We start from the raw sequence: 26466 nt of genomic DNA, 5'->3' as shown, positions 1-26466 counted from the left end.
TATAGACTGTCTATGTTTCTGGATATCGTTGTTGGATGAGGTAATAGTTGATCAGTATCTACGTTCGACCCATACTTAGCTCCAATTGAAAGTATTAGATCCGTATATTTTTTCAGTTCTGCATCTTCGATCATCTTGAATGGTCTGCAATTTTTAGTGACCCATACTGCGAACGTATCAGCAACATTTTTTTTGTGTCGTTGTCCACTAATATCTTTGGGTTATCCGAACGGTTTTTTAAATTTTTATAGCATTTATGTTTCACAAGGTTAGACGTGCTATTCATAAACTTAAAAACGCTGTTACAATTTTTGCATGCAACAACATCTCTTACTAAACTGCCACTATTTTCAACCTTGCCAAAAATTTCCCAAACCTTGCTTTTCCCAGCTTCAATAACTACTGTATATTTCCCTTTCTCTATATTATCCTTAATTTCATTAAGCTGCTGCCTTAGTACAGGCGTCGACTGGGTTGACGATGCAGATTCATCTAATGTTACCTATTTTTGTAAAACAGAGACACAGGTGTAAATTGTATTACTACATGGCAAATATTAGCAAACAATTGCACTGAATTTCGCGGTCAATTACTTACATCCATTATTTTTGATGAAAAATATGAAATATTAAAATAAAAATCTGCCAAAACTATTTTACCCCCTTTTATCTCCGTATACACAAAACAAATGACGAATTTAAATATTTAATAAACTGTCTCGGTTAAGCGTCTACGGCCAGTACAATGCAGGCAAACATATTGTGGGGAAAACCCTTCCGTTTATCTTCTCTATTTGCTTGCTTAGCTGAACACTATGGGTGCACACTGTTCTGTTAAAAGAATGAGACAAACAATGAATTCACATAACAATAAGTGACGATCACACACTATTCCACTACTAAGCGAACGCTAACGCTTTGCATTCACTGCTGGTTGATGATATGAGTGTGAGTTGGGTTTGTTTATGAGATGAATGAGCTGAGTCTACCTGCTAGCGATAAACAACAACTAACAATGTCTTCTCTGTATCTGCATTCACATAATTCCAACTCAGCGTCGGCGCTTAACTCGAGTTATGAGATGAATTCATAAATTCTCTGTTGCATTCATAGCGTGAATTAATTCTTGCAACCCTTTAATGTGCACCAAGTTTTATTACGTTATCTCAAGTTTTACCCTAGTTACAGCTTGCACGGACAGACGCACTGGACGGACGGACGGACTGACAGACATGCGAATTTCAACTCATCATCTCCTGATCAGTTATATTTATATATATATATATATATATAACCTGATATTATTATATAGTAGTTTATTACCATGGCGGACAATTTTCAAATCGACACATTATAAATCGTAGATGTGCGAATAACATACTTTATTGCAATGTATTATACTGTAGTTTCGATTTCTTTAGTTTTTAAACCACATATTGTACTTTTTCTGGAAACAGCAAACTCAGTCGAAATCCATTCAATACTTCTCTAGAAAAGCGCGCTTTCAAATCTTCGCCGATTGTATCTAAAGGTTGGTACGCAGCTCTCAAGTAATTGCTCAAGAACAAAAATACATTATTTCTCACGTAATTTTGACAGCTGGTTACGCATTGTGAATGATCCACATTAGAAGAGCAAGAGAGAATAAACAAAGTAAACAAACTTTGTGCGTATGTATGTATGTATGTATGTGAATGGTAACACAAATATTTTCATTGAGATTTAAGGAATGTTGTTGATGATTGGTTGGTTTTATACAACATTTCAAAATGGAACATACTTTATAATAATGATTTCAACTAATTTAGGATGAATTTGACGATTACTTCGAAATTCCTGCAAGAAACAATTGTTGATTTGATGTTTCTTCGCAAAACCAGGTTTGCCATATTCACATTTTATTGAAAAAAAGTATTAAAAATTAGTACTAGCTTTCTTAAGAGCTGCGTACTAGCACAAGTAACTTTATCGCAGGAACGTTTCTGGACCGTTTCTTAAGCGTTTTTTTATATGAAGTTTTTACGTTTCTTGAGAGCTGCGTACTAAGCTTAACAGAGGAATGTACACTTAGATTAAACCTGTATTATTTTTTGCAAATTCTCAAGGAGAAATTTTCGCATTTTGTTTGTCGGCCGCAGATTCTGGTTTTTTTTGTCAACTTTTTTTCCTCTCTGAATAAATGTGATAGAGTCATGTGTACAAGTTCACGCAAATGAGGAAAGTTTTCTGATCGCCATTCACTTGGGAGTGGCCAGATGCTTTTACATATGGCTCAAGCAGCTCACGACACCCGGTCCTAGACCAAGTATTCTTTGGGTAGCCAGAAAACACCCGTTTGAGGGCGAGCTAAATTGAGAAGGCGAAACACCCTCTTCACAGGGTTGTGCGCTGGGTTTGAGACCCGTTACGTAAAAAAATTGCTAATAAGGATTACAATATGAGGGCATCCACCTGGAATGTCTGGTCCTTATTTGGGAAGGTGCCGCTGCCCAACTGGTTGATGTAAAGGGAAGGCTGACATCACCGCCGTCCAAGGAATGCGAAGGACTGGACAAGTTGCCGAGTACTATCTTTCACTCCGGTGAATGAACATCTAGTCACAATCCGCACAAAAGCGAGGTTCTTCAACATTAACGCTATACGAGGAAACATCCCCAAATGGGTTGGGGTTGATCGATTTTGCCGGAGCCTGAAACATGGTTATCTGTGGTACTATTTTTCCAGCTTAGCAAAATTCACTAAGCTACCTGGCTGTCTCCGGATTGGAAAGCCATCAACCAGATCGATGACGTTAAAATAGACGGAAGACACATCATCACTGTTTTAGAAGTGCGTACGTTCCGAGGTCCTAACATCGACTCAGACTACTATCTTGTTGCAGCCAAGATACGCAACCGCCTCTATGCAACAAAACAAACACAAGGAAGGTTCGATGTCGAGAACCTGCAATCACAACAAACAGCCGAACTATTTTCTACTCGACTTGCACTCCTGGTCTCTGAGAGCACTTGTCAACAACTCGGTGTAAGGAACTGTGGCATTTCAAGCAACCAAATAGCTACCAAAGAATAGCTGGTACGATGACGAGCGCTGTGTCGAAGGGGAGAGAAAATAGACTGCCTACCTCGCAACGTTACAATCGACCAAAATACGTGTGGGACGGGATAGATAACGAGAGTTGAAGAGGGAAACGAGACGTATTTCCAGACAAAAAAAGAGAGAGGCCGAAACGCTTGAGTTTGACAACCTGGCCGACAGGGGTATTGCTCGACAATTCTGCGGCGGCTAACAGAAGATTTCAAGACGGGAGCATAATCTTGTAGAATCTCCAGAGGTGATCTAGTGACTGATGCCAAGGGCAAACTAAAATTATGGAGGAAACACTTCTCCAGCCTGCTGAATGGCGGTGAAAATATCAGGCCAGACAAGGCGAACCCGATTCCCCAATCGATGATGATGGAGCAGACGTCCCATTGCCCTACCATGAAAAAGTTCAAATAGCAGTTACCCGTCTGAAGAACAGTAAAGCGGCGGGGGGTGATGGATTGCGGCAGAGCTATTCAAACACGGCGGTGAAGAACTGATAAGAAGCATGCATGAGCTTCTTTGTAAAATATGGTAGGACGAAAGCATACCCAAGGATTGGAATTTAAGTGTGCTCTGCCCAATCCAAAAAAAAGGAACACCCCACAATCTGCGCCAACTACCGTGGGATAAGCCTCCTCAACATCGTGAATAAGGTTATATCGAGCGTATTGCGTGAAAGATTAAAGCCAATCGTCAACAAAATGATTGGACGTTATCAGTGTGGCTTTAGATCTGGCAAATCAACAACTGACCAGATATTCACCATGCGCCAAATCTTGAAAACGACTCGTGAAAAGAGAATCGACACGCACCGCCTCTTCGTCGATTTCAAAGCTGCTTTCGACAGCACGAAAAGGAGCTGCCTTTATGTCTGAATTTGGTATCCCCGCAAAACTAATACGGCTGTGTAAACTGACGTTGAACAACACCAAAAGATTCATCAGGATTGGGGAAACCCTCTCCGATCCGTTCGATGCCAAACGAGATTTCAGACAAGGCGACTCTCTATCATGCAACTTCTTCAATATGCTGCCGATCATATTGATATTCTTGAAAGATATGATCGTGTTAAGAATTTATGGAGCAACATGAAAAGAAATGTCCAAGAATTGACACTCCATTACAACAATTCCTATTTTAGTGAGATAGAAGATCTATCTTTTAATGTCACTGACATTATGAAAAGATTAAAAAAACAAAACGGCAATTTAAAAAACAGAGAAGATGAGCAGTTTTTAGAAGATATTACCTTTGGAAAGCTGCGCGTAGAAGGTATAACATTCGAGAAACATCCCATAGATGACATATCCAAAAGCTAAGCATAGAAGATGTAACATTCGAAAAGCCTCGTATAGATGACATATCGAAGAAAGGGAAGATGTAACCTTATAGATAAAAACCTCCAATCAATGACATATCGAACGAAGGAAAGCTGCGCGTACAGGAAATTACTTTTGAGGAGCAATGTGAATTCAATGATGTGAACATTAAAATGTCTTCTTTGAAAATTGAAAGGAATGGAAAAGATGAGATAAAAGATCTTTCAGAAAGAGATGACACCACGAAAGAGTACGACCCAATGATAACAAGTTAACAACTGAATGCAATCGAAAACCATGTAACCTGCAAGTATCGAAGAAATCAGAAGAACAAAATAATCGTGGAACGACAATTTAGAAAAAATTAAAAAGAATAAAACGAAAGAGGAGATTAAAGCGAACACCTCCTTCATTAATGAAGAAATAGAAGACTTTAAGAGGCGTTTTATTCCCCGAGAGAGTCCTCACTTCGGAGGAAGTAGGAAGGCTGGTTATATTGTTACAGATGCAACAATGGATCTTGACCCCTGATGAAGAGCCAAATGAAGACATGATAATTTAAGACGCTGACGATGGACAGATGACAGCGGAAGATGCAGTACTGAACCCAAAAGCCAAGAAGAAGAAATGGATGGGATGACAACCAACAAAGCACATACAGAAATCACCGAAAGACGAAAGTACTGAAAAGGAGAATACTAAAGTGTAAGAAAAGAATCGTCATATCAAAGGTACACCGTCGTTCGATGTGAAAGAAAAAAAGTCAAAAGTAACGAATTTGAAGAAATAGTTATGAACAAACTATCATTAATACAACACAGGAAGGCACAAAGTCATCTTGAATGTCACTTAGTTGACGAATATGACAGGATCGCAAGCTGTGGGCACCTATCCAGCAGTCACTTTTGCCGCCTGGGATAATGTTCAAAAATGAACATGTACGTTGGTGCCAAGGATGTATTTAATATTTATTATAAACACATATACAGTCCACTTATATTAACTATCTATTTTCAAATATATTGAACATACATAAATAAACACATAAAAATGTATGCATTTATATGCAGCACACATACATACATAGAGAAAACAAAACTGTCAATAGTGCCAAAAGAAAATCCCAAAAAGGGTAATAAAAGAACGATTGAAAGACGCATGTCATTCGTGATCGTACCATCGTAAAGGAGACTCGTACAACAAGAAGGTAAGTGAATAATTTTTATGTGATTTGTTTTTATAGCATTGGAAATCAGAACTGAATTGTAAATGGCAGCCGCAGCAATATCATCAGAAGCAGCAAATATCAATTGTTAAGTCTTCTTCTTCTTAATTGGCGTAGACACCGCTTACGCGATTATAGCCGAGTTAACAACAGCGCGCCAGTCGTTTCTTCTTTTCGCTACGCGGCGCCAATTGGATATTCCAAGCGTAGCCAGGTCCTTCTCCACCTGGTCCTTCCAACGGAGTGGAGGTCTTCCTCTTCCTCTCCTTCCCCCAGCGGGTACAGCGTCGAATACTTTGAGAGCTGGAGTGTTTCGTCCATTCGGACCTAGCCGCTGTCTTTCAACTCGCTGAACTATGCCAATGTCGTCATATATCTCTAACAGATCATCGATCGAATGCGATATTAGCGGTGGCCAACGCGCAAAGGATCATAAATCTTTCGCAGAACTTTTTTCTCGAAAACTCGCAACGTCGACTCATCAGTTGTTGTTATCGTCCAAGCCTCTGCACCATATAGCAGGAAGCGAATTATGAGTGACTTATGGAGTTTGATTTTTGTTCGTCAAGAAAGGACTTTGCTTCTCAATTGCCTACTCAGTCCGAAGTAGCACCTGTTGGCAAGAGTTATCCTGCGTTGGATTTCCAGGCTGACATTGTTGGTGGTGTTTACGCTGGTTCCAAGATAGACGAAATTATCTACGACTTCAAAGTTATGACTGTCAACAGTGACGTGAGAGACAAGTCGTGAGCGCGACGATTGTTTGTTCGATGACAAGAGATATTTCGTCTTGCCCTCGTTTACTACAAGACCCATTTGTTTTTCTTCCTTGTCCAGTATGGAGAAAGCAAAACTAACGGCGCGGGTGTTGAGGCTGATGATATCAATATCATCGGCATATGCCAGCAGCTGTACACTCTTATAAAAGATTGTATCTGCTCGATTTGCAGCTCAAATTATTTTTTTCAGAAGCAGGTTGAAGAAGTCTCACGATAGAGAGTCGCCTTGTGTGAAACCTCGTTTGGTATCGAACGGATCGGAGGGTCCTTCCAGATTCTGACGGGGCTTTTGGTGTTGCTCAACTTCAGTTTACACAGGCGAATTAGTTTTGCGGGGATACCAAATTCAGACATCGTGGCATAAAGGCAGCTCCTTTTCGTGCTGTCGAAAGCAGCTTTGAAATCGACGAAGAAGTGGTGTGTGTCGATTTTCCTTTCACGGGTCTTTTCCAAGGTTTGGCGCATGGTGAATATCTGGTCGGTTGTTGTTTATTGACGGTGGGCTTTAATCTTTCACACAATACGCTCGATAGAACCTTATGGGTGATGTTGAGGGGTCTCCCGTTTTATGGATTGGGCATAGCACCCTTAAATTCCAATCGTTGGGCATGCTTTCGTCCTACCATATTTTACAAAGAAGCTGATGCATGCTCCTTATCAGTTTTTCGCCGTCGTGAATAGCTCGGCCGGCAATCCATCGGCCCCCGCTTCTTTGTTGTTCTTCAGACGGGTAATTGCTATTCGAACTTCTTCATGGCCGGCCAATGGAACGTCTGCTCCATCATCATCGATTGGGGAATCGAGTTCGCCTTCTCCTGGCGTTGTGCGTTCACTGCCATTCAGCAGGCTGGAGGAGTGTTCCTTCCATAATTTAAGTATGCTGCACAATCCAATATAATATGTGAAAACAAATGTTTGTTTTATATTTTAAATGATTAAATAATATTTTTCTTTTCTTTCAGATGTTATTATAATTTTTATTTAATTATTCTTTCTTTTAAGATTTTATCACTATTTTTAATTAATTTCAAATTTTTTTAATTTTAATTTTAAGAAATTTTTAAAGTACGAATCAAAAAATGCTACCCGGCATCAGCCGTCAATTGGGGATATTAGAACACGACAGATATAAATTTTTATGTGACACTGCGGAATGAGCGCAACAGAGATATATGATCACATGTATATGTACGTACGTGTGATGGAAAAGTGAGTACAATCTTCTCACATTTTTACCCGCTTTACTACCTACTGTTTCACGTTTTTTTTTTAAATAAAAAGCACGTGTCACGTTGTTTCTCCGCGATGGACTACTAAACTTCTGAACCGATTTTAGTAAAATTTTGCACACTGTGTCCAGTTCGAAATAACTTAGAAGAACAATTCATAAATAAACAGTGAAAGCTCTATTTAGTTGACTCTCTATTAAGCGGACATCTCCATTAACCATGCACATTGTTGATGTTTATTAAGTACAATCTATTAATCGGACAACTCTATTAACTGGACAGAAAGGCTGGTAATCATACATTGAGAAAGCAGTGTTAAATTCGTTATTTTTTGAAATTTATTTGAATGAACATATTTAAAATTAAACCTCAAGTTCAATCTCTTGGATTCTGATACCGACAAAAACGTTTTCACCTTTAGTAAAAAATAGTTAGTAACCAGAATTTTCACTGTATTGAATAGTATAAAATGTATACCACAGCAACGCGTGGCCGGATTCCCTAGTATTATATAAGGCTTACAAATATCAAAATAAAATTAGAATGAATAATTCTCAGCTTGAATAAGATCTTTATTTTCCCCCACTAGCGGTAAGAACTTAAAGATTCTTATTTGAGTTAAAAGTTTGATCATAAAAATCAATCAGTTTGATATTACAAGTTAAACATATGGATTGATATTTTTGGTGTAGGGTCAGCCATTCGATCTAGGGCTCATATTTTCGGAATCTGGTGGTTGGAATAGTAATTGATTTTGAAAGTTTTGGACCGGAGATGGCATACCTTAAAAGCACCATACATGCAAATTTTTCACCCAATATATTAGTTGGGCTTGTTTTGCATACTGGAAACTGAAAGAATTAGATGAAATTTAAAGTTGTGTTTTATGAGAAGAAAGTGTGGTTGCTGTTCGATTTCCCTAATTTGCATACTGTAGAATGGCAAAACTGTTTTCGTAATGTTAAATATCATAATAATCCGATACAACAAATTAAGTATAAATTGATTTAATTGGTCACCTAAATGTGGGCGGTGTTACGCCTATAGTTAGTTGCATATGGAAAAGGTAACAAACGCGTTAAATCTTGAACACGATTCTTTGTAGCTTTTCGGGTTCAAATATTTGATATATCCAGCACGATCATAAGATTCAAAACAAAAGATTTGAAATGACCCGACTACAATCATTATGAGACTTCGTATCAGCACCGGTTGAAAACAAAAATAAGTTATGTTAAGTAGGATGAAACCTACATATGTAAGTCTAAGTGGGGTATTTTTTACGTTTCATGAGCAAATTTACAGTGTGTATATGTTTTGTATCATCAGAAAGGAGAGTTTTCAACGAACGAAAACCCTACTGACTTAAAAAAAATTAATATTTTGGACTGAGATTTTTTGATTCAATATTAAAGATTTTTTTATTTGATATTACATTAATTTACTAGAAAAAGATAAATATTTTATGTAAGCTAACTTTTTAGAAGACCAAATAAATCAGGTGATAATTTGTTTATTATTTCATTAGGCGATTACAACCAGTAAAATAGTATTAATATTGGAGTTGAAAATGTACAAAAATTCAAAATAAAATAAAACTAAATTAGAATTAGAGTTATGTTGAATTAAGACTGACGTTATTTGTTAATACACTGTGACAAAAAACATCCAGAAATTGTAATTAAATTCCAAAGATAAATGGTATTTTAAAAGCTAAGTTGGTAGGACTGTCAATAATCACTATGTCAAATATGAGAGTGATCTGCCAAACAGTTTACAGCATTGCACCTCAGAGGTGATTTTTTCAATGGATAAAAATACCGAAAAAAAATTTGACTATAATTTTGTATTTCTAACCAAATTTTGTAAGCAAAATCGATACGAATATTGGAAAAGGCTTACGGGGATTCAGTTTTATCTAAAACACTAGCCTACGAGTGGTACAAAGTCCTTAAAGACTACTTTCGACATCTTCAACTGATGAAAATATTGAAAAAGTGAAGGATATGTTTTTTGAAAATTATCAGGCAAGTTTTAGAGATATGGCAATAGAGCTCGACATCTCTCGTGAGCCCGTTGGAATGATTTTCGTGGATAGTTTTGGTATAAAACTCCTTCTTCCTCGGCACGTCTCGATAAAGCTGAATAGTTTTCAAAATTAGTACATTAAACAAGTCTCTTGGACATGCTTGATTGTGCGAATTCTGATCCCACATTCATTGAGAGAAATATGGCAATTGATGAGACATGAGTTTATGATGTTTCAAAATGATGTTTTGCTAACGTCGTTTTTTGGGGTTTTGAAAAAATGAGCGGCTTGTGGTCATAATTACGTTATTAATTTCTATTTTGTAGTAGCTGTTTTGTCTGACCTATATAAAATTTTCAACTCTCACATACAGGTATCTTGTACATTAATTCCGACACCATCTGTTTTCGGATCTTACCTTTAACCTTGTGAATAGGTAGCCAAATATTTTCAAATTATAAAACACAGGCCTTCACTTCGTTTCTTCAATTTTTTTTTACATTTTTATGGACAATGATTTTATAAAAGGAAATTTGAAGTACAATATATATATACATATATATAAACGATAAGAATTTTTTTTTTTTTTTTTTTTTATTTCAGTGTTATTGTAACTAGTTAACATAAAAAAAACTAACGAACAATTTGTTTTGCTTATTGCATAATACAAAATAATTAATGGTGCTCTGCGTATAAATTGCAGAGAATCTGGTTACTGTATAAGGTGATACGGTTTTTTGCGCTTAAGCCTTTCTTTCCATTCACTTCGAGTGACAAGAGCCCTGGCTTCAGTGTTCACATGGTCAGAAAGTCTTTCCATATGAGACTTTGCACATTTTTTAATTGATGCAGCAATTGAGTCAATTCCGAGATCGCGTTTAAGATCGTGACTGCGAACATACCAAGGCGCATTGACGGCGCATCTTAAAACTTTGTTTTGAAATCGCTGGATTTGTGCAACAATGCTAGAGCTTGAGCACCCCCAAAGTTGTATCCCATAAGTCCAAACTGGTCTGAACGCCTGCTTGTAGACTAGAATTTTGTTATATGTGGATAATGCAGAGTTTCTACCCAATAGCCAATACAAGTTTCTGAATTTTATTTCTATTTCTTCTTTTTTCTTTTTGACATGTGCACTCCATCTAAGTTTTGTGTCCAGGGTCATGCCTAGGTATTTCACAGTATTATGATATGGTATTTGCACACCGTTTAAGTACAGAGGCACATATCTAATATTGTTGTATGCGAAATCAATGTGTACTGATTTAGTCTCGTTTAGTTTTATTCGCCATTTAGCTGTCCATTCAAATATTTTGTTTAAATGTTCCTGCAATCTTGCAATTGATGCAGTTTGTGTTTTGCCAACAGACAGAACCGCAGTGTCATCTGCAAATGTTGCTGTAATACAATTGTCGTCATGTGGTAGATCGCACGTAAAGAGTAGGTAAAGTATGGGTCCTAACACACTACCCTGAGGAACACCAGCCTTTATTTCCTTTAAGTCAGAGTATATATCTCCAAGTTTAATTCGAAAAAAACGGTCCGAAAGGTATGATTTTAAAATATTGTAATATTTTTTTGGTAAAAGCATTTTAATTTTGTTTAGGAGCCCGCCATGACAAACTTTATCAAAGGCTTTAGACACATCGAGAAAAACAGCTGAGCAAACCTTTTTGTCTTCGAAGGCATTTTCAATGACTCGAGTTATTCTATGTACTTGGTCAATAGTGGAGTGATTTTTTCGAAAGCCAAACTGATGCGCTGGTATCAGCTTCCTCTCTTCAATTATGTTGTTAATACGCACAGCAAGCAGTTTTTCTAATAGTTTTGAGAGTATTGGCAGGAGAGATATGGGCCGATACGAAGTAATTTCATGCGCTGGCTTACCAGGTTTATTGAACATAATCACCTCTGCAGTTTTCCAATAAATGGATACGTGTTGAAGATTTATAGTTGCATTCATTATGGCAGTAATTTTACATATAACGTTGTGAGGAAGCTGTTTTAGTATTTCACTAGTAATAAGATCAAACCCAGGTGATTTTTTAGACTTCAGTTTTTTTATTTCTGCGCATACTTCATCATTAGTTATTGGAGAAATTTCGGTATAATTCTCGTAAGTATGAGTTTCCATTTCTGCTGCATTGGATGTATCATATGGTTTGAAGACACCTTCAAGGTATGCCGAAAAAACATTTGCTTTCTCGATATCGCTCTTGGCCCATGACTGGTCTGCTTTTCTGATTGGACAATGCTGAGTTACGGGTCGTGAAAAATTTTTTGTACACTTCCAAAGTGAATAATCATTCCTATGGTCGTTGGATAAATTTTTCAGGTAATAGCTTAGAGTTATATTTTTATATGCATTTATCTTATTGGTACGTTTTTTACACAATTTGTTAAGACAACTTTTATCAGATGGAGATCTTGTTTGTTGCCACTTTCGGCGTAATCGACGTTTTTCTGCTACCATTTCTTTAATTTCTTTGGTATACTTATGACCTGCTGTGACGTTTCTTTTAGTTGGTGTACTACTCCAGGCTGCATATTGAATTGCATTTGTCAAATTCATGATTTCATTATCTAGCTCGGAATTACAACTTATTTTTACGTGACTATCAACATTGGATAGCATTTGCTTAAAGTATTCCCAGTCGGTATTTTTATTTGTTAGCGAAAGTGGAGGTTCCTTAATAACAACTCTCTGCCCTTTGTGGTTATAAGCCTCGAGCCCCAATGAGTATGTTTCGCATTATAATCACCACCCATTATAAATCGGTTTTTATGGCTCTTGATGAGTTCTAGATAGCTATGACATTTTATTTGATGTCTTGGGGGACTGTAAACTGCTGTAAGGGGCAAGTTGTTGTCACTATCTATCGTGACCGTTATTGCTTGAAATTCATCTGTAGATATGCTGTTTTCTTCGTGGTGTTTTATGTTGCTTCTTATTATAATAGCAGCTCCTCCGCGTGCACAATTGTTCGGATGTATTGCATGATACATTTCGAAGTTTTTGAATTTAATGTAAGTTTGCTTGCTAAAATGGGTCTCAGAAATTAAGCATACGTCAATTTTTTCAGTATTGAGTATTGTTTCTAGCTCATTTTGGTGTTTAGTAAGGCCGTTTGCGTTCCATAGCATAATTTTTAAGAATTTTGTCATATTTATTTATTTTTTTGTACAGTTTTTTCGAGCTTCTGAAGCCTCTTCTCAAGTGCAATGGTAAACTCATTTTGTTTTGTAATCTTTTCTAAGATTTGTTGAAGAATGCTAGCATCATTTGAACAAGTATTCTCTTTTACAACTTGCGAATAAGTCAGCTCATTTGTTGTTGAAACTCTATTTTCAGCCATTGATTGCCGTATTGCGTTTTTTGGGAGGCTTTTGGTTTCTTTTACATCCGAGCTTTTAGGACGTGGGTCGTTTTTCTTTGAACCAGTTCTTTGGTCACGAATCTTTTGGAGTTCTTTCGCAACTACGCATCCTCTGTAGTTAGCAGGATGAGCCTCACCACAGTTACAACATTTTGGTTGATTGTGATTAGGTTTTTGGCACTCTATGGTCTTATGCTTTCCCGCACACTTCACACATCTTGCTTGCTTACCACAATAGTTTTGGGTATGTCCATATGATTGACACAATTTGCATTGTGGTATGAGCTTTGACTGCTTTACGGCCTCAATGACAACAACTGAATGCAATATGGTTTTTATTGCATATATGTTATTTATATTTTCTGTTGCATCGAAAGTAAGAAGAAACATATCTAACGATAAGAATAATAAGGCGACTTGAAATCGGAAAACCTCTCTGTCCTTCTCTGCAAGCGATAACTTGAGTAAATTGAGATATATTAACTTGGTACACGAGTTTCTTAGAAAAAAGTGAGACTGAGTTGGTAGATGGGCGTAATCGGACCACTGCTACGTCCACAAAGCGTCATTAAAATCTATATAGTACCATAACTAAGAAAATTAACATATTATTTTTCTTTTTTGGTGCAGACACGGCTTATGCATTTAAACCAGTCGTTCTTCTTTTCCGCTGTTTGGCGCCAATTGGATATTCCAAGTGTAGCCATCTCCTTCTCCACCTGGTCTTTCCAATCAAGTGGATATCCCCCAGCGAGTACTGAATCGAAAATTAAGGGTTTAAATTGTAATTTGGTATAGGCCACGCCCACTATGAACTTTAATACACATAAGTATATCCTAAGCAGACAATATCGAATCTTTATCGGAAATATAGGTCAGTCCGAGGGACACATTATAGAAAAGTAGTTCGAAGAAAATCCTTTCTCAATAATAATATCCTTATATGGGTTTAATCAGATCACTAATTTAAGTAATATACCCACATACCTAATAGAAATATTTTCGAATTTCCGATTTACTTTATACCGCATATATCAACCATTATGAGAGTTATTATAAAAAAATTAGAATATATATTTTCTATTGAATATTTTAAAAGTTATAACATTAAATATATTTTACTCTGCATTGATGAATATAAAAGACCATAGCAAGCGATTCAATACAATTATATAACTGAGCATAAATAAAATATAAATGGATATAGAAATCCTAATTTATCAAATTTAATTCAAACAAGATAATTCTTATAAATGGAAAATTCAATATAATATTTGGGAAATGCAGCCAAATCTTACTTGCACTCATTGCAGTCACAACTTCCGGAGCCATCCAACATGGTGATCCTATGCATGTTCCACGTTTTCCAAATGTTGAATCAACTTCACGTGACAAACCGAAATCACACAGCTTGACTCGTGCATCTTTAGTAAGAAGTATATTATCACCTCTAATATCCCTATGTATGACGTGATTTCTATTTAGTTCAATAGCGCCACGACATATTTCGCGTATAATGTAGGCAATGTGCTCCTCACGCATGCGCCGTTCTAATTTTATCAATTTGTTGACCATATCCACGGCTGTACCCCCACTGCAATACTATAAAGATGTTTACACATAAACACTTCGTTTCATTGCTATAAAGACATTATACAATTATTCTGTCACACAGATAAAAATCTGTTCCCATTCCAAAGATGAATGATGTTATTTTAAATGTTTATGGTTACTCTAATACCCGTGACAGACTGTAGCTTTGTTTCATAGGCATTAAAAATTTTCAAACAATTTCTAACAAAACATAAATATTTAGTTGTGTGTTGTGAAGACAATAAGTACAATTATATGAAATACTCTAAAGTTAATGTATTTTCATCGCCAAAAAACGATTTGGTCAAAGACTCCCTAAAAACCTGACAAAAAATAAGGCATTCATTGCTTTTCTGGAAAAAATATTGTGAAAATATTTTGTTTTCCATTTCATTTATTAATTTTTTAAGTAATTTTGATGGAATATTTCGAAGAGCTTTTGTGTAAAAGCTTTGTTACCTTGGTTTAATGAAATACCACAATGAAACATCATAGTATTGTTATCAGCAAAATACTACATTGCTTGTATGGTACTTTGCTAGTATTTGGTGATGAATTATATAACTGAGCATAAATAAAATATAAATGGATATACAAATCTTCATTTATCAAATTTAATTCAAACAAGATAATTCTTATAAATGGAAAATTAAATATAATATTTGGGAAATGCAGCCAACTCGTATTTGTACTACAAGTATGTAACTATATACATATGTATGGTAATGTAGTCTGTCACTCGTATAACAATTCTATAAAGAGTAGTAAGCGGAATGCACTGAAAAAGGTGTTTCATTGCTGTAAAGACAGCACTTCGTTAACGAAAAAGAGGAAAGAAACACATTTCTCTTCTTTTAATAAGTGCGAATATTCGATTTGGCATTCAATTGGTGTAATTAAAAAGCATTTTTGGGGTTAATAGAGTCCATGAATTCAAAATAGCTTATTCAACTCAGAAATCGTATTAAATTGACGATAATTCCACACCCAGATGATCTCAATTACGTCAGGAGAACAAGCTGAACATTCCAAAAGATCGACATTTTTACGTTGGAGCCACGTTTTCGTTGACTTGCTCGTATGGATTCTTACATTGTATGAATTGTTGAAAAGAGAAAGACTTTTACGAATGACTGTGTATATAGGGGAGCAGATTTGCTTCTACTACTTCCTGGTACTCGGGACGATTTATTCGGCAAGAAGTTAATACCAACAGTATTGTCGAAGATTTTGAAAATACCAGAGATATGCAATTATTCCCTTTTTTAAGTTATTGGTTGAGTAACACAAAGAGGATTATTTGTGTATATAAATAAAAATTCAATATGCATACACAAATATCCACAAAAACATATTTACGCAAGGCGCACGTAGCGAGAGTATGAAAAACGAGATAGTTTCTTTTCATACGACCCGGTATTGTGCTCATTCTTTCATGGGTTAATACTTCAATCACGTCAAAGCGAAATGATTCAAAGCGCCAAGAAGCACAAATAGTATTGTTACAAAAGTAGTATTAAGTTGTATTTGTATTACTATATGCATCCCTGATTATGAACAATAGCTGTAGGTATATGGAATAGCATTTGTCTTGTTGTAGACATCTGGCGCCACGGCTGTCTGCTTGAGAAACAATAGACATCTGGCGCCGCACTGTCCGCTTGTCGAAACAATAGACATCTGGCGCCACAGCCGTCTGCTTGAACAATTGCAGAGTCTGGCGCCGCGACTGTCTGCTTGCGTCTGGCGCCGTATAGCCGTATGTTCTGGTAATTTCCAGACGCGATATTCTAGAAGGACACGTCGGCATCAGCGAGAAGTGCGTGGCTATATAAGCCGTGGCAGCGCCAACGTAATCAATCAGTGCTAAGAGTAAACTGCTATAGTGTAGACGAGTCGTGAAATAAAGAGTTGTTGAATTAAATTAAACAGTGTTGATTTTATTTGTCAATCCAGAGATACGAACCTAACAAAGTAAACTAGCAAGAGTAAATTCGTAACAATTGGTGTCAGAAGTGGGATTGTCAAATAATCCAAATTCAAGATGGTTAAATTCGGAGAATTGAGAATTCAGCAATTGAAAAAGGAACTGGAGGAGCGTAAATTGCCGATAAGCGGGCAAAAGGCGGATCTGCAGGCACGATTACGTGAAGCAATGGAAGCGGATGGAATTAATGTGGACGAGTTCGAATTTGATGGGCCAGAAACTTCTACAAAGGTAGAAGAAAAAGTAGAAGAACAACGAGCATCATCAAGTGCAGACATGAACATGCTGTTAGTGGCTTTTAAGCAAATAATAGCTGAAAATATATCACAAATAACAGAAAATGCAGTGCAAACAGAAAATCGTCTGGCACAGCAAATAGCCGAGAATGTAGTGCAAACAGAAAATCGTCTGGCACAGCAAATAACGCAAATAGCTGAAAATACATCACAGTTAGAGTCTCGCCTTACACAACAAATGACTGAAAATAATACGCAGTTAGAAAAGCGTTTGGCACAACAGATTACAGAAAATAATACACAAGTGCAAGAGAAATTTTCAAAATTTGAAGACGAATTAAGCACTTTAAAAAATGACGAAGAAAATTTAAAATCAGAAGTTCTTCAGTTAAGTAATCGTGTGCGAGAACTGCAACTACATGGCCCTGCACCATCAACAAATAATCAAAGATTGAAGGCACCCACATTCGATGGAAGTATTCCATTTCAAATTTTCAAACTTCAGTTTGAAAAGACAGCAATGGCCAATAACTGGAATGCAGCGGACAAAGTGGCGTCCTTGTTTGTATCATTGAAAGGGCCTGCGGCAGAAATCCTTCAGACTATTCCAGACTGTGAACGGGACAACTATGAGGCATTGATGAGTGCGATAGAAAGACGATATGGTAGTGAGCACCGGAAACAAATATACCAGATCGAACTGCAAAATAGGGGTCAGAAAATGAACGAGTCATTGCAAGAGTTCGCAACTGAAATAGAACGACTGGCTCATTTGGCAAATGCAGATGCACCTGTGGATTACATTGAGAGGGTAAAAATTCAATGTTTCATAAATGGAATTCGTGATGTGGACACCAAACGCGCCACATATGCATTGCCAAAAAGAACGTTTGCTGAAACGGTTTCGCACGCCCTCACACAGGAAACAGCTTCCCTACTAAGTAGACCAGCACACAAAGTACAGAGGGTTGAAATGGAACAACCGGCGCTGATGGAAGAAATGTTGAAGACTCTGAAGGCAATTGCTGCACCGCGAGTAAATACAACAGGAAAATGTTTCAACTGTGGAAAAGCGGGTCACTTTGCCCGAAATTGCAATATAAAGGTAAACCCATCAAAACGGAAACAACCAACAGATAACGAGGACGGAGCATCCACATCTCACAAGTCGTTAAACTAAAACGGAACAGTTCAAAGGGGCGTGAGCTGGTTCCCACAACTATTTGCCCCGCCATCTCGATATCACAAATAGGTCGCCATGACAACAATCTTACTATCAACGGCATCGTAAATGGACGACTGTCAACCCTTACTTTGGATACTGGTGCCACACATTCAATTATCCGACCGAATGTGGTAAGAGGAACGGTTGAACCATTAGTCGGTTGCAAGCTTCGAACGGCCACCGGGGAGGAAGCAGCTGTCGCGGGGAAAGTGTTTTGCGAAGTGATGATTGGTACCCTGGAAGTTAATCACACCTTCATCGTAGCAGAAATCACGGATGAAATTATAATGGGAGTAGATTTCATGATTGATCACGGGGTTACTTTGGATTTAAACAAGCAAATGCTGTTTTGCCAGAACATGGAGATGCCTATAAACACCGGATATGTGACCAACGTTGAAAGTAAGAGGGTGATTGTTGATGATAATCAGAGTATTCCACCAAAATCTGAGGCGATTGTATGGGCTAAAGTGAATGGAGGAGGTGGGACTGAAGAGTTGTGGATTGTGGAACCAACAAAAATAGATACACCCATATTGGTAGGAAGAACGCTTGTGAAAACTAGTGAAGACGCCACCATTCCGGTCAGAGTAGTGAATGAATTCAACACGCCTATAAGTCTGAAGAAAGGAGCCGTAATTGGACAGTGCCAGAATATAAGTGCAATAGCACGATGCGAACGGTCACAACAGAAACCTACTATTGAGCCACAGCAGATAAGTCCTACACTCCTAAATAATTTGCTGAACGAATTGCATGGAAATGAAAAATTAAAAGCAGAAAAACTATTAGAAAAATACGCATCCGTATTTGCGAACGAAGGAAACACAGGAAGAACCGGCATTGTCAAACATCGCATAAATACTGGAGACGCTAAACCAATCCGACAAGCTCCGCGTAGGGTTCCACTAGCAAAACGTGAGGATGCTAACAAAATTATTGAAGACATGCACAAAAACGGTGTAATCGAACCTTCAATAAGTCCATGGAGCTCACCTATCGTCTTAGTTAAAAAGAAAGATGGTAGCACCCGTTTCTGCGTAGATTATAGGAAGTTGAATGATGTCACAAAGAAAGACAGTTATCCTCTACCAAGAATCGACGATACATTAGACACCTTGTCTGGAGCGAAATGGTTTTCTACATTAGATCTACAAAGTGGATATTGGCAAGTCGAGATCGATGAATGTGACCGTGAAAAGACCACTTTCAGTATGGGTGACGGGTTATGGGAATTCTCTGTGATGCCATTTGGGTTATGTAATGCGCCTGCAACGTTCGAGCGACTGATGGAACATGTGTTAAAAGGACTCAACTGGAAGACATGTTTGGTGTATCTTGATGACATTATCATCATGGGAAAAAGTTTTGATGATCATCTGAAAAATCTAGAGGAAGTCTTTCAGCGAATAGCATCAGCCGGATTACGCTTGAATCCCAAAAAGTGTTCATTATGGAAGAAGCAGGTCACATATCTCGGACATAAAGTGTCAACTGAGGGAATTCACACCGAGGAAGGAAAAATAAAAGCAGTGAAAGATTGGCCTCGACCCACCAACATTCATGAACTCCGCAGCTTCCTCGGCTTATGCACGTATTATCGCCGTTTCGTACCTGGATTTGCGAACGTGGCTAGAAGTTTACATGATTTAACAAAGAAGAATCGCCCGTTTGTATGGCAGTTGGAACAAGAAAAAGCGTTTGAGCAGCTTAAGGAACTACTTTGTACGGCGCCGATGTTGGCTTATCCAATACCTGGAAAGAAATTCATCCTGGATACAGATGCGAGCGCTTATGGAATTGGAGGTGTCCTGTCTCAGCTCATCGACGGACAAGAAAGAGTAATTGGGTATTACAGCCGAGTGCTCGGGAAACCAGAGAAAAACTACTGTGTGACGCGAAAAGAACTACTAGCTGTGGTGGAATGTGTAAAACATTTCCACAAGTATTTGTATGGACAACGATTCTTGCTGAGGACTGATCATGCAGCATTAAAATGGTTATTACAGTTTAGGAATCCGGAAGGCCAAATTGCACGATGGATCGAAAGATTACAGAATTACGACTTCGAAACGGAACATCGAAAGGGGATTCACCACAAAAATGCGGATGCATTATCACGTCGCCCTTGTCCACTGGAATGTAAACATTGCTCCAAATCAGAAGGAAAAGAAGGTATAATCGACGTGCGATTACTGAATATAGAACCTGAAGATGATTGGACTCCTCACCGCATCAGAATCAATCAGCTGGAGGACCCTGATCTTGCAAAGCTGATAATAGCCAAAGAAAATGGGGTACGACCACCAAAGGAACAAATAAGTAGCGAGAGTCCAACGGCAAAAGCATATTGGGCCCAATGGAACAGCATAAACCTCGTTAATGGATACCTTCATCGTACCTGGGAAAGCGAAGATGGCAAACAGTCTCGTCTGCTGATCATAGTACCGAAGTCCATGATCCCAAAAGTATTGAAAGAATATCACAATGGACCTAGTGGAGGGCACCTTGGAATTACAAAAACTATAGAGAAGATTAAACAACGGTTCTACTGGATCGGTTGTCGAGATTCCATAGCAGAATGGATAAGTAATTGCGTAGAGTGCATGGCAGCTAAAGGCCCTAAAGCCAAAAGTCGCGGTAGGCTACAACAGTACAACGTGGGATCACCATTTGAACGAGTCGCAATGGATGTTGCAGGTCCGTTCCCAACCAGTACGGCCGGAAACAAATATCTACTGGTTGTCATGGACTATTTCAGTAAATGGCCAGAAGTATATGCCTTACCAAACCAAGAAGCGAAGACAGTAGCCGAAGCGTTTGTAGAAAATTGGATAACAAGGTTCGGAGTGCCCGTCGAATTACACTCAGATCAAGGCAGGAATTTCGAATCTTCCATTTTCCAAGAAGTCTGTACATTATTGGGCATCCACAAGACACGGACAACAGCGTTACACCCACAATCAGATGGGATGGTAGAGAGATTCAACCGAACGCTCGAAGAACATCTGCGGAAAATCGTTAATAAAGATCAACGAAATTGGGACAAGTGCATCCAGATGTTCCTGCTGGCGTATCGTTCAGCAAAGCACGAGACAACTGGTTACACGCCAGCAAAGATTATTTTTGGATCTGATCTGCGACTCCCTGCTGATCTTAAGTTTGGAACGAATCCTACAGCTGTAAGAAATGATGGAGATTATTGTTCTGCCTTAAAGGAAGAAATGAATGAATTGCATCTAATGGTAAGACAGCATACCCATCTGATGAGCAATAAGATGAAAGACCGGTTCGATCAAGCGGCAAATTCAAAAGGTTTTGAAGAAGGTGATCTGGTCCTGTTGTACAATCCACTTCGAAAGAAAGGCTTGTCCCCGAAACTGCAGACAGCCTGGGAAGGACCCTATATGGTGATGAAACGACTTAATGACGTGGTATACCGCATACAAAGAAATGGGAAAGCACGATGTAAAATGAAAGTAGTACATTTGGAGAGGCTCGCCCCATTTGGTTCAAGAGGATTTGTGCCTAATCGGGACGATTAGGCTTTAGTGGAGGGCAGTGTTACAAAAGTAGTATTAAGTTGTATTTGTATTACTATATGCATCCCTGATTATGAACAATAGCTGTAGGTATATGGAATAGCATTTGTCTTGTTGTAGACATCTGGCGCCACGGCTGTCTGCTTGAGAAACAATAGACATCTGGCGCCGCACTGTCCGCTTGTCGAAACAATAGATATCTGGCGCCACAGCCGTCTGCTTGAACAATTGCAGAGTCTGGCGCCGCGACTGTCTGCTTGCGTCTGGCGCCGTATAGCCGTATGTTCTGGTAATTTCCAGACGCGATATTCTAGAAGGACACGTCGGCATCAGCGAGAAGTGCGTGGCTATATAAGCCGTGGCAGCGCCAACGTAATCAATCAGTGCTAAGAGTAAACTGCTATAGTGTAGACGAGTCGTGAAATAAAGAGTTGTTGAATTAAATTAAACAGTGTTGATTTTATTTGTCAATCCAGAGATACGAACCTAACAAAGTAAACTAGCAAGAGTAAATTCGTAACAGTATTTTTGAATGACGTAAGCGACTTGAGTATTTGAGTTGAGTTTAGCTCTATTGTGTTTGTTAATTTTTTATTTTAATTTTTTTGTTTTCAATTTCTATGTTGGTTACTAATTTCACTACTTATTTATAATGTTTTCATACATATTTATTTGCAACAATGAATATTTTTCGTATGAAAAACGTAAACTTTAAAAATTATTTTATTTTTTTTAATAGTTTTTATTTGAAAATAACAAAATGAGATCATCCATATTTTTAAACTAACCTAAGCTAACAAAGTTCATAAATCTTTTTACTAAAATGAATGCACTTGTGAAAAAAAGGCTAAAAATACTCATTCAGAGATACATATAAAAGCAAAGAAGTTTTGTGAAAAAAATTTATAAATTTTTATTGTTAACTGAATTTAGGAAAATAATGTTGTCTACTGTCTCTGGCGCTATTCTGTTGCGCTTTTCTGTAATAATATTACCGGCAAGCGAAAACACTCGCTCTGATGCTGCACTGCTAGCAGGAATGGCAAGAACTTTAAGTGCTAACTTGGGCAACCTGGGTTTGCTATTATTTTGCCACCACTGCAAAACATCAAAATTTTCAAAAACCCCAAATTTTCACTATAATGGCGACGTAGTTCATCTGACACATTTTCAACTTCTGTTAAAGAAGTATTCGTACATGGCAGTAGATTCGGAAAGACGAAACTCTCTTCGTTATTTGAAGAAGAATTACCTGCTGATAAAGTCATGAAAGATCATGCTGTATTGCTCAATTAAAATATTGAATGATCTTCTGTAGATGAATCCGATAACCCATTCACATCTATTATTTCAGCAGTGCAAAACATTTCAATTTCATTTAACTGGCTTGCTTGCATTGCATTTTCAAATTTGGAATCCAAATTCCTTTATACCTTCCAAAATCTTTAATTTTAACGCAAAAACCCCCTGATTATCATTTTCATCGAACTTGCAAATGTTTTTTATCCGGTTTATTGCGAGAATTACATAGCACAATGAAGGATTCGAACATCCCTGTAGTTTTTTGAAAATTATTTTAAAATCCTTGCAAATTTTAATTAAATTTTAAATTGCTGATATATTTAAATTAGAAAGCCTTTTCATCTCGACAAGAGTTGACAGAATTTCATTGATTTTCGATTTGAACATATAAAAATGTGACCTCCATCGGGTTGGGCAGTCGGTTTTCAACAATGTTTGCAGCATATGTTGCATACCCGATTTCTTAAAATATTTTACAAGCTTCCTAGAGGATGGTATTATGTCTTTAAGCTCATCTGAAGATTCAACCCTGGATTCTAATACGTTTGAGAAAAGATGACTTGAACAGTTAAGCCTATGGTTATTTTCTAAAACCTTTTCACATTGCTTCCTCTGTTTGTGACAAAAATAATGCTGTCTAAACTATTAATGCCGAACTCTACAAATATATCCTGCAGTTTTTTCTTAATATTAAGATCTGTACTTTGTGAATAAACCATGGACTTCATTCCAAGGACAATTTAGTTTAGTTTGAAGACCTTCACAAAATGCAGTGTGGTACACAAAAAATCGCGTTCACCATATTCGTCTTTCCATAAATCAATTGTAGTAGAAGCGTTGCCGGATTGTACATATTCTGTTATTTCAACAGACTTTTTTTCTTTCGTATTTTTTCCTATCTTACGCGAAATGTTTTTTGGGTCCGGGAGTAAATCGTCAACATCAACGGAGTCCTCCACGGACCACCCAATCAGCACAAGCTACTAAAGCTAATTCTTTATCCTTCTCACTTACTTTCTGTCTGGGCAGTTCTTTTATAAGTGAGGTAAAGCATTTGTGTCTATTGAGATTGGAAGTCTGCATGCCATGGCATTTATACACTTTTTTACAATTACAAAAACAAAACAGTTTCTCAGCGCACGAAACGAAATTTACACTTTTATTCTTTAACTTATTCAAGTTATTTCCATTCTTTCCTTCAAAAATGTGAGTAAAGTCAAATTATTTGTCTACTATTGAGGGAGTCATAAATTGTTGTCACTCATAAGTGTAGAAATACTTTGCGGTTTTTTGTTTTTGTGGGAATGAGCCTTGGTCATTTTTATTATTAAGACTACTCATTTGCACCTATTTTTATGGCTCATGACTTAAGTGCATAAATTTTATTGGTACCAATTGCTGATCTCTGCTCCATACTATAAGTGAGCCTCTAATCCTGACAAAGTCGTATGTATACAATTCGTGTAAATTTCAAGTAAGGTGGTTGTGTTTTTGGTGCGGTTCTGGAGTTTTTCTTAAATTCAAAGTTTTTCACTCAAATTTTAATCGATTCTTTCCTGATCCTTTCCGGAAGCTATAACAATTCAAACGGACACTAAAGCTACAAAAAAGATAAAAACAATTTGTTTTTTTTCTAATAAAAATTCATTTGCTTTCACCCGCATATATTCTGCGGCTTTTTTGTGGTAAACAGATTATTTTTTCCCTGAAACAGCAATCCAAACAAAGTACGTGCTTAAATTTTGCATTGCCGTTTTGTTTTGATCACTCTGCTATTCATTTTTAGTTTCTCCTTTTCATATTCCTTTTGGTTTTGGTATTACCAACTACCTAAATATAAACAAGGTGTTAGAGACAGTGACTGAACATACTATTTTTATACCCTGAACAGGGTGTATTAAGTTTGTCACGAAGTTTGTAACACCCAGAAGGAAGCGTCGGAGACCCTATAAAGTATATACAATATATAAATGATCAGTATGTTGAGCTGAGTCGATTTAGCCATGTCCGTCTGTCTGTCTGTCCGTCCGTCTGTCTGTCTGTATATATACGAACTAGTCCCTCAGTTTTTAAGATATCATTTTGAAATTTTGCAAACGTCATTTTCTCTTCAAGAAGCTGCTCATTTGTCGGAACTGCCGATATCGGACCACCGTAACATATAGCTGCCATACAAACTGAACGATCGGAATCAAGTTCTTGTATGGAAAACTTTCACATTTGACGATATATCTTCACGAAATTTGGTATAAATTATTTTTTAACGCACCAATGTAATCTCCGAAGAAATTGGATCGGTTAACTATAGCATATAGCTGCCATACAAACTGAATGATCGGAATCGAATGCTTGCATGGGAAGCTTCCTCATTTGACGATATATCTTCACGAAATTTGGTATGAGTTATTGTTCATAGAAATAATGTAATTTCGAAAGAAATTGATCAGATCGGCTTACAATAGCTTATAGCTGCCATACAAACCAAACGATTGGAATAAAGGGCTTGTATGGCAACGCATTTGACGTGGTATCTTCACGAAATTTGACGTGGATTACTGCTTACGGTAATAATGCAATCTCCGAAAAAATTGGTCAGATCGGATTACTATAGCTTATAGCTTCAATACAAACAGAACACATAGTTACTAAAAAAAATGCACCTGTGAAGGGTATATTAGCTTTGGTGCAGCCGGTGCAGCCGAAGTTAACGTTTTTTCTTGTTCTCACTGAGATATAGCCTCTGAGAAAGGTAGTGAACGCACGACAGAGAACCGCCGTTGGATCAACAAAAAAATACGAAAATGCCAACCATACAATTAAAGGTGGCAAACTCTCTGAGGAAACACCAATTAGTGAAACTATTCAAATCTTTAACCAGTTGAGTAGTAAAATATAAGAACTGGAGAATATGATGGCTGATATAAACCAGGCAATGCGCAACTAGGTCACTAGCATAGTAGCACTACATGTCAAGGCTGAGAAAAACGGAAACGTCCAAGGTATCCCCAATGGATAAAAATGTAAAGCCGAAAAATACAAATAAAGCGCTGCAGCCCACTTACAGCGAGGCATCGAAATTAATTGAAGGTGATACTAAGGATTTTAATTTACAATCCGTGTTAAACAGAATGGTTATTTTCTGACCCATGGAAAGTTCAGCGATTGGTTCTACTTCCTAAACCAATAAAGCATGTACATGCTTCTTACCATTGGGAAACCTACGAAAGCATAGTAAGAAACCGCTTGGAGATAACAATTTAGAAAGCCGGCGAATTAGCAGAAAGACAATACGGCTTTATGAAAAAGAGGTTTGTTCTACTTCCTAAATCAAAAAAGCATGTGCATGCTTGACACTATTGGGAAAATTACGAAAGCATAGTAAGAAACTGCTTGGAGTTAGCAATCTAGAAAGCCGGCGGATTATCAGAAAGACGCATTACAAGTCGTTGACATTGCCAAATGGACAGTAAGTGGATCACCTAGAATACATTGTAAGTAAAGCGAACAAAATCCTGAACGCCTTATCAAGAATGATGG

General features: G+C 37.5%; 1 protein-coding gene across 4 annotated transcripts in view; it reads right to left on the bottom strand.

Moving 5' to 3' along the window:
* The window catches only part of LOC105222936 (neither inactivation nor afterpotential protein C), a 139425-nt gene that overhangs the window by 100844 nt on the left and 12115 nt on the right, over window positions 1–26466 (bottom strand). For all 4 annotated transcript variants that reach the window (XM_049449750.1, XM_049449772.1, XM_049449768.1 and 1 more), the window contains exon 3: window positions 14343–14646. In XM_049449750.1, coding sequence (XP_049305707.1) covers window positions 14343–14646 — 304 coding nt within the window. The remainder of the gene's footprint in view (window positions 1–14342; window positions 14647–26466) is intronic.

This window comes from Bactrocera dorsalis, chromosome 1 (genome assembly GCF_023373825.1).
Source record: "Bactrocera dorsalis isolate Fly_Bdor chromosome 1, ASM2337382v1, whole genome shotgun sequence".
In the NCBI taxonomy this organism is placed as follows: domain Eukaryota; kingdom Metazoa; phylum Arthropoda; class Insecta; order Diptera; family Tephritidae; genus Bactrocera; species Bactrocera dorsalis.
Note: the sequence above shows the minus strand (reverse complement) of the source record. Positions and strands in the feature narration are given on the sequence as shown.